Source organism: Trachymyrmex cornetzi, unplaced genomic scaffold (assembly GCF_001594075.2).
Source record: "Trachymyrmex cornetzi isolate Tcor2-1 unplaced genomic scaffold, Tcor1.1 scaffold205, whole genome shotgun sequence".
In the NCBI taxonomy this organism is placed as follows: domain Eukaryota; kingdom Metazoa; phylum Arthropoda; class Insecta; order Hymenoptera; family Formicidae; genus Trachymyrmex; species Trachymyrmex cornetzi.
Window position 1 is genome coordinate 1045664 of NW_017296691.1, and position 15057 is coordinate 1060720.

General features: G+C 28.3%; 1 protein-coding gene across 1 annotated transcript in view; it reads left to right on the forward strand.

Annotated features, from left to right (window-relative positions):
• LOC108759770 (Cytochrome P450 4s3) overlaps nucleotides 1-7859 on the forward strand; it is a 10078-nt gene extending 2219 nt beyond the window's left edge. Inside the window, exons 4-12 of the mRNA XM_018505383.1 lie at nucleotides 652-837; nucleotides 4057-4150; nucleotides 4836-4938; nucleotides 5325-5427; nucleotides 5611-5717; nucleotides 5796-5864; nucleotides 6250-6424; nucleotides 7307-7483; nucleotides 7543-7859. Coding sequence (XP_018360885.1) covers nucleotides 652-837; nucleotides 4057-4150; nucleotides 4836-4938; nucleotides 5325-5427; nucleotides 5611-5717; nucleotides 5796-5864; nucleotides 6250-6424; nucleotides 7307-7483; nucleotides 7543-7721 — 1193 coding nt within the window. The 3' untranslated portion in view covers nucleotides 7722-7859. The remainder of the gene's footprint in view (nucleotides 1-651; nucleotides 838-4056; nucleotides 4151-4835; nucleotides 4939-5324; nucleotides 5428-5610; nucleotides 5718-5795; nucleotides 5865-6249; nucleotides 6425-7306; nucleotides 7484-7542) is intronic.
• The last annotated feature ends 7198 nt before the right edge of the window (nucleotides 7860-15057 follow it).

Genomic DNA, 15057 nt, shown 5'->3' on the forward strand with positions numbered 1-15057 from the left:
TATATACAGGGTGAATGTCAATGGATGTCCCAACCTTTTACCATGGGAAGTGAGTTATCGACTATACACCGTTTAGATAATCACAGCTCAGTCGATAACTTACTTCCTATAGTAAAAGATTGGGACATCCATTAACATTCACCCTGTATATATGTATTATAAGTAAAAATAAATATAATATCTTCCCTTTTATAAAATAATAAATATGGAATTTGACATAAATGCAAATACATATGCCATCACTTTGATGAAAATGATTTTGTCTTCGACAAGGTATATGTTCTTATTCATACAAGATTGGTTAAACATTATCATATAAAAGAATTTTTTCTAAAATAAATTTTATTTTATTTTTCAATTGATATTCTTTATTTTAATATTAATAATTAAATTTATTGTCTGTGTTTGCAATTTCTTACATTAATATTATGAGAAAAACATCGAAAATGTAAAGAAATTTTTTGTTCCATTAGTAAATATTTTATCATAAAATTTCTTATAGCAAATTTAAATGTATAACAATAAATTTGAAATAAAAAAATGGTTATGAAAAATCTTTCAATTTAAAATTAAATCAAAAGGTACGATTCTAATCGCAATATTTGTTTCAAATCGTCATCTCATAATAACGCATTGTGTTGTTTGTTTTAGGCGACAAGTGGCATTCACGGCGAAAGATATTAACTCCTTCATTTCATTTTAATATATTGCAGCAGTTTACTGAGATTTTGATAGAGCAAAGCAAAAACATGACAAAGTGTTTGAAAAATACAGAAGGCACAGTTGTGAAAGATTTAATATCGTTTGTTAGCGAGCATACGCTAAATGCAATATGTGGTATTGTACATATCGTATTCGTAATTATATATATAGAGGAAAGGCTCCTATATTATGAGATACCGAGTTCATTTTGGATAAATGCTAGAAGTCTATGGGCAGAATTTAAAAAAATAATAGGTCATTTTGAAGGGAATTTAATAGGCTCTAAGATAACGTTATTTAAAATTTAATTTAAATTCCATTTTTTTTTTAAATTCAAGAAATGTAAAAAGTGAGCAAATCGCAAAGTCAAAAAATTATGCTCCTAATATGAGATGCCCCAAGAAATCAATAGTAAAATGCAAAATATACTAGTATTGCAATTAAAAAACTTTATTTCATGTTTCTAAAATGCAAATAAACACGGCCAGCGTGCGTGAAAAATGAGCATGCGATAGATTATGCCGAGAACTTGTTTACAGGTAGTTGGATTCAAGCATCGCAGAAATAGGCACTCGACGTTCATTCCGGTTGTCTTTTTTATTGTTGTACATTAACATTTGTACTTTAGCAACGATTTTCACTATAACATAGAGAGGAGCATGGGTTATTTCATATTAGAAATACCTTGGGTATCTCATATTACGATTTACACGTCTTATAGTTTTACGATTATCAAATCTAACTTCTGTAATTAAACAATTCAACATATCCCATATTTTTCTATTAGTACGACCTTACTCTATCACTACATGAAGAATTTATTGTCAAATATTTATTTATTAAATAATAAACAAGGTTTAAAAGCTCATCTTAATGAAACTTGAAGACATCCAAATTCTAAAATCTTTTTTTACAATGACTACAGGCATGATCTAATAATGAATTTTCTACTAAATAGTTTTCAATCCAAGAGCAATAAATTCATGGTAGAACCAATAGATAGCGTTTATTAGTTTAGCAGAGACGCCGCTATCTCATATTAGGCGTCTATCTCATAATAGGGGGCTTTCCTCTACTAACGAATAATATAAAATGTTATAAAACAAATGTTATTATTTTATTAAAAAATCGGTACAACACTATACTGATTAATAGGGTAAAACAAAGTAATACATCTCGATAAGGAATATGCCCCATTATAAATGTAAAAAAAAATAGTTCTCTTTCGAATAATTTGTCTGTGCCTATTCTATAACTCTTAACGATAGTGTCGATATTATTACAACATTGTTCCAGAGATATTTTATATCATAAAAAAGCAAAAACACATGACAATACTGACAATCGTTAAAAATTATAAAAAAAGCTGCTGATACCAGTTTGCATTCTACAGGCCCATAGACAAATCGCACGTTACGAAAGTTTTGTATAAAAAAAAAAAAATAAAAAATAAAAAACTAAAGTTATTGCAGTAAGTTTCTTTAAGCATACTTAGGTTAAAATATTTCTATAAAAATATTTTTGTGTAAGATTTAGTTGCTTCGTATTAAGTAATACTATGAAATGTAATACTTATAATGTGTAATCATTCAACGCCATAATAGTTCGTACTGGTTTAATACCTATCTGCAGTGAGGCATATTTAGGGTGGAGTTGGCTAAGTCGTACTGACGGTTAAATCGTACCTACATTGTATTTTCTAAACGAAACATTTTTTTTTAAAGATAATGACACTGATATGGTGCTGGTAATATAGGTTAAGAACTATCATTTTTGTTTTGTCTTCGAGTCATCTGTTTACGAGTGACATTCGAAATTGATTTTGTTCGGTGTCTGATCTAAGTTTTGGTACAATTTATCTAAGGTGTTATTAGTACAAGGTGGGTAATTGAATTATAGTGTTCGTCATGGTTATAATTGATATTTCAATTCTTTTCGAGTATAGCATCAAATTAGCAAAATATTTATAATTTATGTTGCTATTGGCAAATTTGTAAAAATACAGGGAGTTGGGTAAATCGTACTTGTCGCTGATTTTTATATTGTATCCGTACAATTTTCGCAAGTGATGCGAGCAATATGTGGAAGTTACTATTATGATAAAAAAGGACCTACAGTGGACTGGATTCTGTGTGTCAAGTGCTCTAAGTGGTTGTACAAAACCTATACTGACATTTACCGCCATTTTGACGTTAAAGATATTATTTTAATGTCAAAATGACAATAAGCAATGTCAGCTTGTTTGCTATATTAGAAATACGATTTAGAAACCAGGTGGTACAATTTAACGATCCGGTCCCCAAATCGTACCGACAGCTACTTTTTTTAAAAATCTAATTTAAACAATAATTTAATGTTTATTTTTGTAAAAGTATCGTTTTGTTTATTGCTAATGAACCAAAGTTTAATATAAGTACAGAAATATTCTGATCTTTTTAGTACTTTCGTTACAATTTTGTTTAAACGTTAGGGGGTACGATATAGGTGACTTTCCACTACTTAAAAAAACGCTACACTTCTATGAAGTAGTCTCATGTACATGTATACGATATATATAATTGTCGAAACGGTGAACTAAGACAGAAAACTGCCGATTATACAACAATTTACAAAAAAAGGCAGTTATAAATTATACGTATACATGAGAATCTCTTTATACATATGAATGGTACTGAACATGTTGCGTCTATAGAAATTTGATGTACTATTGATAGGGTGGACATTGAAACACAGTGTTAAACGTTTGCGTATGTAATACTAATTTATTCGGTGACAGTGAAGAATGGCCTGATGTGAAAAGGTCGAAGCGTATGTCTTATCATTATTAATAATAAATGTCAACTTTTTATTATTTTTATGTTAATGTTGTAAATATACACTAAGCATCAACAACCAGCTTGGCTTCGTAGCCTTATTATTACATATATTATTAGGTTTTATTATAACTTCTAATCTAGACATGGGATCTATTTCTAAAAAGTATTAAAAAGGGCATTTTCCTCGACAGTTCTGTCAAAAATGCCTGAGATTTATTTGTCCATTTGAGACATTTTTGACAGAACTGTCGGAGAAAACGCCCTTTTTAATACTTTTTTGGTTTTGGTGGATTTTGCTTCTAGATTAGAAGTTATAATAAAACATTTGTATATTACATACTAAGTTAATTGTTGTTTTTATTAACAAAGTTGATAAAAAATATTTTGATTATAAATATGCATTTTACTGAAGAAAAACGAAATGTGAGGCGTATTTCCCAGTTTTACCCTATGTAATATTTATAGTCATATATTCTTGAATGTATATAATAATATTTTATGTAATAATATTGTAATACTTTTATATATGCATTTGCAGAAACAGCTATGGGCACTTCCCTACAAGATTTAAATGCGTTTCAGCAACAGTACCGAAAATCGGTTCACCGAATGACCGAACTTATTATTTATAGGTAATTTATAAATATAAAATATAAAATATATATTTAGATTCTGACTTAACATGTTACATTGATTAATATTTTATAATCATCAAGATAAATAATATATGATCGGTTAAACTGTTTAAAAATAAATATTACTTAAGCTTTTCAAATGTTAAATACTAAAGTATTAACTAGAAAAATATAATGCATAATTCAGTGTAAAAATCTTCGTTTCTTATCTAAGATTGAATTATAGTTGAAAAAGTTTATACTGTAAGTCAAATATACAAATTTTACATATATCTTTAGCATACTTACATCATTTCCGTGAATCTATTCTCTTTTTTATAATTATTAAAATATTATCTACTAATTCTAAGAGTTTATATACTAAAAAAAAGTATTTAATTTTAATATTTGTTTGAATATTTAATCTAAATAAATATTTACTAAATGTAAATTTATATTTATTTGGTACAAAAACTATTGATTAAACTGTTGGCAAAACTTTTTAGTATTGATTTATTTTTTATTAAGTAAATATTTATTTACTGTAAGTTTATGCTTTGTACTATTAAAAAAATATGTATTAAGATCTAATAAAATTATTTTTATATATAATGTAGAGGAATCAAAGGATATTTTTACAAAATAATACTATCACTTAAAAAAAATAATGTACCGATTAGTAATTGTGGTTTTTATTTTTTAGATTTTTTAGGCCATGGCTGCACTTTGATTGGATATTCTCGTTGACGTCAAAAGGTAGAGAACAAACAAAGATTCTGAAGATACTACATAAATTTACTGAACAAGTATGTAAAAATACTATTTAGGTAATGTTATACTTAAACGTTATTTTTTGAAAAATTACTACAAAACTCCCATGATTTTTGTGTGTAAAAACATTGCGATTTACTAATAATAATAAGTTAAACTAAAAATTAGACCACTATAGGAATAAATCAAATAAGCAAAGAAGAGCTAAATGTGGCTATATCTTAGGATGCTTGGACCGTAAATAATATTTTTATATGACAATTAAAATTCAAATTTAATAACGGCTCCAGATTTATAACAATCAATAAAGTAAAATAAAGGCAGTGAGCCAATTTGCATTTTTATGTAAATTCTTAATAACACATTGTTAATGCATTCATATAAATCATAGAAGAAGCATTAAAAAGTTGTATTCACGTAGATTATTGCTGAAAGAAGACTTTATCATGAACGCACTAAAGGTCAATACTTGAAAGAATTTGATAATTTATCAGCACAAAGAGATGACAATGAAACAATTGAAAGTACGTAATGTAATCAGACGCTATTCATTAAATTTAGTATAATATTATAAATTATATTTTACAATTAAAAATCAAAAGATAATTTCATTTCTTGATGTAATAAATATTATCTAATAAAAGTCACAGTAGAACACTGTCGTGTACTATTAAAATAATACTGATATATAATATATTTTAATTTAGCACGAAGAAAGCGGCTTTCAATGTTGGATCTTCTAATAGCAGCACCTCGTGAAGATCTTATGACTGATATAGATATTAGAGAGGAAGTCGATGCTTTTGTGTTTGCGGTATGTTTTTGTAATAATTTCTTTTGATTTTTTACGCATTATTTGCTATTTCAATATATGTATATAATGTGGTTGTAGGGCTACGATACTACAGCAGCAGCTGTAAGCTTTATTTTGGCACAATTAGCTGAGCATAAGGACATTCAGGTATTTATATCATCAAATATAAATTGCTATTCTTAGACTTCTAAAGAAATTAATTAATTCTAATAATTCTAGAAGTCTCAGTTATTTAAAATTTATCAAATTAAATATTTTAAATGTGTGTATGTGATGTATTGTTTCACTGTATAGATATGTAAAAATGTATGTATACGCGTGAGCGCGTATGTGTAGGTATGTTTCAAATATTCTATTTTTCAACGTTTTTTCAATTTTATATACACATAATTAAAACAAGTTAATTTGATACTTGTGAAAAATATTTCTGAAATTTCATAGAGTTTACCAACTGTGTCTATATAAATGCATTAAAATAACAAAAAACGCACTTTTAATTAGCATTACTGATACAGTAACATCAATGATACAGGATCGTATTAGGAACGAAGTCGATTCTGCTATACAAGGGAATGAGGAGAAATTTACTTTCAAATTTGCAAAGTTGCAACAACTACAATATTTAGAAAGATGTATAAAGGAAGCGTTGCGTTTGTATCCCAGTGTACCGTTTATATCACGTATTTGTGGAGAAGACGTAAAATTACGTACGCATTAAAAAATTCTTTTGTTACATTTTTTATCTTATTTTAAAAAATATAGGATTACTTAATATCTCAAATAGCAAGGAGACATTACTTGTCTCCTTGCTATTTGAGATATTAAGTAATCCTATATTTTTATATCATTATTTTGACATGAAAATAATAATAATAGTTTTATCGAAGAGTAAAGAGACACATATTATTATATACACTCGTCAACAAAATTATCGCAACAAAAATTTACATGAAAATTTTGCATAACTTCAAGTAATCGTAATTCCGTGAAAAATGGGCGTATTAAAAAGTTTTTTTTCATTCAAGGATAAAATCTATACTTTAAGATTTTCAAAAATTTTTAATTCATTCTTGTTTCCGCCCGTCATTTTTTCTAAAGTAAAGCAGTGTTACATCTCCAAAAAATGCATAATTTAACACACGCTGTGGAATGGAATGAATTTTTTTTGTTATGATAGTCCTCTTAAAGTTTGGACTTTTCCTTGCAAATTTAAAAAAAAGTAAAGATTTGTGATATTTTTTGTTGCGGAGGTACGGTGTACCAAAATTATCTATGCATTTTTGTTCAACTACCGCCAGCATTAACATTATCCGATGCGCATCATGGGAAGATTCCTGATCGGATTTTGCGTATAAGTTATCATTACTCTAATATATATTCAGCAGTAGTATTATTTACCATGTTCGCAATTCTTTCACTCTTCTCTACATACGATACAGCATATAAAATTTTCCAAAAATAGTATTATACTAGTTACTAAAAGCATATATCCCTATTTTATATTTGCAGATATTTAATTTAAAAAATTTTATAAAAACTCTCTCTTGTAATTATTATTTATAAATCTCATTTTACAATATCCTTTTCAGAATCATATTTAATACCTGCTGGAACAACACATATCAATATTTATGCAATCCACAGAAATCCCAATTTCTGGCCAAATCCAGAAGTATTTAATCCAGATAGATTCTTACCCGAGCAAATCCGAAATCGTCACCCTTATTCGTATATACCATTCAGTGCTGGACCACGTAACTGCATCGGTAAGCAACAATTTTTTATACCCTTACATAAACAAATTGCGACATATATAAAATTTTAGGCCAACGATTTGCTATGCTGGAAATGAAGGCAATGATAGCTTCTGTGATACACAATTTTTACTTGGAGCCTATTGATTATTTAAAAGATGTTCAGCTACAAACTGATATCACGCTTTGTCCTACTCGATCACTTCGTATAAAATTTATCCCTATTCACAAAATTAATGTAAGTACTTGAATCAAATATGGATTTAATATATATCGTAGAAAGCAAACGTCGGAGAAGTAGTAAAATATGGTGTATATTATGGACAAGGTTGAGTAGTAACTCGTTACTATTATAATAACGTTATAGTTAGTAATAGTATTACTTTCAAGGGGGTAACCACTAGCTGAAATATTGTCCCACAGATTACATGATTTCATTTGATTACAAATAATTTTTTTCACTACTATGAAGTAATTTGATAAAATATACGATTTTATTTAATATTATACAATGATTTCTCGTGGTTGCGATATATAATTATCGGATTATACATAGAGATTTTATATAAATTTTATAATGATTTTGAGGATTCTGTCCCACGATTACATTAAGTGGTTACCCTCTCGATTACTTTTTTTAGGAATTGTAACTTGATTATATTTTTTGGTAACTACTGACTAATTTAATGGTTATCTTTATAATTACTTTATATTTTTACGAACGTATTTTATGAACGTATTTTACAAACTCGTTATATATTATTGTAATACATGAGCTGCATTCAGCAGAATAAAGCGATTAATGAATAGTCGGTGATTATTTCTTGTGATATGTGTGTGAATACTTATACCTTTACCTCGGATATAACCTTATTCCATAAATGTATGCATTAAGAGTTATATCTAGGGTTCTTTTATGAATCCATTTTATTATAAATATTGGACTCAGTATTTTTTAAATATAATACATTTATTAATTTATTATAAATTATTAATTCAGCTAATATATCGAAATGTATTGAATGTATTTTTAAGTTTTTAAAATAGAAATGTGACTCATTATATAGAAAATGGTATACAAGTATAGTATACAGGATGTCCCGAACTATTTTGCCAATCACTTTTGTGTAGATAGAGCGGACTAACCTGAGTCGAAAAGTCCTCTAACATTTTGCAATTTTCGTAATAGTTAATAAGATATTAATTGCAAAATATTGGTCTTGAATAATTTTTTACTCAAATACTATCAATTTTATAAAAAAACTACAAGAGAAAAATCATTTATTTTCTACTTATAGAACTCTAAGAATTTTTTCGGAATTTTTTATCAACTTTTTAGTATTGCATTTTCTTATTTTTACCAACATACACATAAGAAAATACGGTATTAAAATATTCTGAAAAAATTCTAAAAAATTCTCAGAACTTTATGAGAAGAAAGTAAATTATTTTTGTCTCTTGCAGCTTTTCTATAAAGTTCATAATATTTGAGTAACAAATTATTTAAGATCAATATTTGGCAATTTTAGTAATTAATATCTTGTTAATTACTGCAAAAATTGAAAAAATGGTAGAGGACTGTTCGACTCAGTTTGGTCCGCTCTATCAACACAAAAGTGATTGGCAAAAAAGTTCGGGACACCCTGTATATGTATAACCGAGTATTTTGGTATAATAAGTAAAACAATTTAATATTGTTAGTAATGTAAGATTCTTGTATTAAAAATAACAACACATTAAGCTTTCAAAACATTAACATTAAAGTAATTGAACAGTAACTCATTAGTTTTTAACTATGGCTCCGATATATTCACTGCCAATGCTAAAAATGTATAGGACATGTAACGTAAATATACTATTCGCTTGTCTTAGCACCGAAACACTAATACAGTCTCCAGATAGATTTTCGGTACTGCAGCAATGAATGTTCGAATGCATCCGGAAACGTGTTAGTTTCGAGAGAAAAAATTTGTAACTATAAATATTTTTAAAAAGTAACTTTCTTAATTTTGATACTGATAATGATTTAACATACGAGTTATCAAAAATAAATTCTTAATTTCATTGTAAAAGAGATTATGAAGACAGGCTTAATTTTTGGAATTTTGTACTGCAACATCCTAATGTGTTAAATTATATTTTTTAACATTTCCATTCTCTTGATTGTGTTGATGATAGTCACGACTTAACCGAAACATTTACGTATAATTTTATTTTAAATATATGACTTGTGCGAATAATAATTTGTGTATATGGCCGTATGCTCTTTCTTATTTTCGTTTTAGAATATATATATATAATTATTATTTTAAAGGAATATACATAATTATTTTATCTAAATTTTAAATAACTCACCTTTTATTTAAATTAGATAAAAGGAGAGTTACTTAAAAATTACTTAACAATTTTATACAAATTTATTTTTGCTAAGATTCTCTTTAAAAAATATATATATTTATTTTAGAGAATATGTATATACTAACGTATATAACTTTAAGAATATAGAATTATTTTATAGAATTATTTTATATAATTATTTTATATATATATATATAACATAGAATTATTTAAATCATTTTATTTAACAATGATTTAAAAATAATCATTTTTTAATCATTGTCCAATAAAATGATTTAAAAACAAACGAAAAAAGATTAATTGTATACAAGTAAAAAATAATATATACCGCAAGGTTGCTCCACCGGTGCCTGATGTCTCTCCCAGACCTCCTCCTCCTCTCAGAATATCATTAACATCTTCGCGCACAGGACACTCGCGTAACATACTCGCAAAAAATAAACTATAATCGCGCGCGGACTATAACTTGAGTCCGACTTAAACGGCACTCCCGAAGCAAACGCGCGACGCGACGAACCGGCTGCGGTTCGTTCATTTTTAAATAAATCGGCGACGAGGGTACATTAGCTTCCCCATTGGATTTTTACACGAAGAGAACGATTTTATTCAATATCTAAAAATTTATCTAGATATATACATTCAGACATATCCGAAAATTTTTAGACACTTGAGAAAAACCGTTCTTTTCGTGTAAATATCCTCTGGATACTGAGCCCTCCCACCACGTCAAGGTCGTACCCGTGAGAGGGAAGATAATCTGAAAAATATAATATATAGCTATTATCTACATTACTCTCCAATTACTATGCAATCAGTTAACTTTTAGATACGATTCGTTATCATTGCGAAATAAAGTCAGAGCAAAAGGGCTGAATCTTTTACTTATCCATAGATGATGTCTGTAAGATATGATTAGAGCCAATAAAATAGACTAGAGATTAATAAAAAAAGATAAATGTTCCTATTATTATATATCGATAAATAGTTCTAAACATACAGTTAATTTTTAAACGGATCGTATAACGAAAGGTGTACAAAAACAAAAAATTAATTTAATTATTAAACTACATTAATTGTGAAAGTAGAAATTGCGTTATTTGCATGAGAGTATTCATATTAACATTGCTTTTTTATGACTCGTGTGATACCATTCGTACAGACAAGTAGCCGTGTTGCGTGCCACTCTTCTTCACATTTCTTTTTTAAACATAATGATCGCAAAAAGTGCTAGATATAATACGAAATGTTATATTTTATGAATATTCACATAATATAATTACTAGTATGATTAATTAATCATAAAGTACAACGTTTCGTATTATATTAGACATATTATACTTTGCGAAAAAGATTTCAGAAAGTAAGTAATGTGAAAAAGAGCCGCACGCGACACGACTATCGGCCTATACGAGCGGTAAGGGAATGACTACGCGGTAATTGTAACACATAAACATAACACGCTGCTCCGTGCCACCCCGTGCCTTCCCCCCCGCAAGGTCGCGCACCAACCGTCTGACTGTCGAAATATTAAAGTTAAATATTAACGCATATTATAAAATCAGTAAAACATTGTAATCCTTACGTTTTAATATTCTTCGATGAATATTACACGACGCTTTATTATACGATTTATACTTTATTTCTTGAATTCGTTACGCGCATAACTCATCTATATCTTAGGCGGGTATTCATAGTCAGAGCTTATATTCAAGACCGTCTTAAGGCATTACTTAAGACAGTCTTGAAATAAGAACGGACTATAAATACCGCACTTAGATATCTCTAATTTATATATATGTAAATGTATTATAATATGAATTCTATTTATACCTATTATTATATTTAGCCCAAATTGTTTTATAATTTAAAAAATGTTTGCATTTATCTTCATTTCAAGAATGTATAACTTATTATTAATTTATATTTGAATGTAAATCATTAAAAAGAATAACCAATATTGAGATATAACTCTTAGTACACACCTTAGTTTTGAATATTACTATTTGGGCATCCTTACGTAATTATAAAACATCAGTTCGCGCTCGTGAATATCTAATTTTCGTAGATTAATGTGCGACAACCAGAGCAACTCGTCCCACACGTCTTTCTCGCTCCGATGTCGCCGAGCGAATGCCGAAGTGATGACGTAGTCGACCACGGCGCCGCGCGGCCCGCTCCCCCTCGCTTTTCATCGCGCGACCCGCTCCCCCTCGCTTTCCGTAGCGCGATCCGTCCCCTCGCTGTCCGCGGGCGCCGTTCTGATACTCAATTATTGCGTATGAAAAAAATTCACGGTTTATTCAATTATTCGTATTTTACATGATTTTGACAAACGGACATCGCCGTACATTTCACGTTTTGCTTATTGGCAACTCGGACACAATCCTACATTACTTGCATGGTTCTTTTAAACTTAATTAGTAATTATTCGCGTGAAGTATTTATAATATTCCATTATGTCTCAATTTTCATTATTCTTTTTAATGATTCATACTTAAATAAAGGTTGATAGAATATTCTATATATGTTCTTTATATAAAGATACATGCAAATTTCCTTAATATCGTGAAACAATTTGTGCTAAATACAGCTTTGGCTAAAAGTATCAAATATCTTGTTAATCGTTATTTAATTTTTCAGTTAATAAATTAATTTAAGACACTACTGTTACTGCAAATTATCTGTGTTTCAGAAATTCATTAAATTTACATATGATGCCGATCATGGCTCGATAAAATAACGTATGAATCATTTAAAATAAAAAACATAAAATAAGTGTCAGAAACTAAAATAAAATACAAAATCGTAGAAATTGATAAAAAGCAGATACGATTTGTTTAAAATAAAAAATATAAAATAGTTTCCGGAAATTTATATAAAATATTAAATAAGAAGTAAGTCAGAAGTGTAGTTATTTAAAATAATGTTGTTGTGTTGTTTTGTTTTGAATACTATTAATAACTCGTTTAATTTTTTTATTTAAAATTTTTACGTATATTTGGACAACTTTAGAAAGTATTTGTAAAGTTGTATATTTATAACAAATTGTATGTAAATTGTTGTAATTAAATATATTTGACAAAATGAGAAAAATGTACTTTTTTATACAAAAATGTAAAATTCTGAAACAAAAATGTTTAAAGGAAAGATATGTTTCTCAATATCTTAAAGTTGATTCAAAACCATAAAAGAAAAAATCGTTCAAGTGTCGACTGTCTAAAAAATTTAATTATTTAGTAACCCGAAGATTATGTTTTATTGCAATAATAAAATGCATTGTTTAAAACGTAAATGCAATGTACCTTCAATTTATAGCCATTCATGCTTATTAAAAAAACATATTCTTCGGGTTACTAAATAATTGAATTTTTTGGACAGTCGGTAGCACTTGAACGATTTTTTCTTTTGTGGTTTTGAATGTCAACTTTAAGATATTGAAACATATTTTTCCTTTAAATATTTTTGTGTTTCAGAGTTTTACATTTTTGTACAAAAGAGAGCGACTTTTCTCATTTTGTCAAATATATTTAGTTATAACAATTTATATACAATTTGTTATAAATATACAACTTTACAAATACTTTCTAAAGAGAGAGAGAGAGAGAGAGAGATGTCAAAATATACGTAAAAATTTTAAATAAAAAAATTAAAAGAGTTATTTATAGTATTCAGTTATTTTAAATAATTACTTCTAATTTATTTTTCTTATTTAATATTTTATATAAATTTTCGGAAACTATTTTATATTTTTTATTTTAAACAAGTCGTATCTGCTTTTTACCAATTTCTACGATTTTGTATTTTTTAATTAAGTTTCTGAAACTCATTTTATGTTTTTTATTTTAAATAATTCGTACGTTATTTTATCGAGCCATGGTCGGAATCATACGTAAGTTTAATGAATTTCTGAAACACAGATAATTAATTTGCAGTAACAATAGTGTCTAAAAAAATTAAATAATTATTAACAAGATGTTTAATATTTTTAGCCAAAGCTGTATTCAGCACAAATTATTTCACGATATTAAGGAAATTTGCATGTGTCTTTATATAAAGAACATATAAAATATTCAAAATCAACCATTATTTAAATATGAATCATTAAGAGGAATAATAAAAATTGAGACCTATAATGTAGGAATATCAAAAATACCCCACGCGAATAATTATTAATTACGGTTGAAAGAACCATGCAAGTAATATTCCATTGAACAAGTGCCAGAGATGCCAAAAGCAAAGTGCGAAATGTACTACGATAATAAGTGCGAATAATTGAATAAAGATTAATAATTGAATAAAACTTTATATAAAGAACATATAAAATATTCAAAATCAACCATTTAAATATGAATCATTAAGAGGAATAATAAAAATTGAGACGTATAATGTAGGAATATCAAAAATACCCCACGTGAATAATTATTAATTACGGTTGAAAGAACCATGCAAGTAATATAGTATTGAACAAGTGCCAGAGATGCCAAAAGCAAAGTGCGAAATGTACTACGATAATAAGTGCGAATAATTGAATAAAGATTAATAATTGAATAAAATTTATGTAAAAAAATCCACGCTGGTAAAAACCTCTTTTTACTTCTTGCCTTTTGACATCACATTGTATAATTAAAAGGTGGGTATGGTATTCTAAAAAATAATTACCCGGAGCTCGACAACGATCGCGAACGTTCATCGACAAGATCGCGAGAAAATTCAACTGCCACACACGCATTGTTTTACGCACGATAAATTCCGCGTCTTTGTCCCGAACAAGCATCACTCGTCGCAGTCGCTTTCGCGTGTTTGAATTACAAAGTTCATTCGCCGCAGTTGCTGGATGCTTTGAAGATTCCATTGGCTAAGCATTCTTCGCTTTCGTTTTCTCTCTTTACTGCACCTGAAACACATTACACATTCACATGAGCCTCAATATACGCACGAAAAGATATATTCACGTAATTTCGACGAGCCATGTCGAAAAGAAACGCAAGATTCACCTCATTTAGCCTCCGATATTCCGCGAACGCGGCGAACTTCGCGATTCCACTGTGCTCGATCGAAAACGGTGAAGACGCAAAGTTCATTCGCCGCAGTTGCTGGATGCTTTGAAGATTCCATTGGTTAGGCATTCTTCGCTTTCGTTTTCTCTCTTTACTGCACCTGAAACACATTACACATTCACATGAGCCTCAATATACGCACGAAAAGATATATTCACGTAATTTCGACGA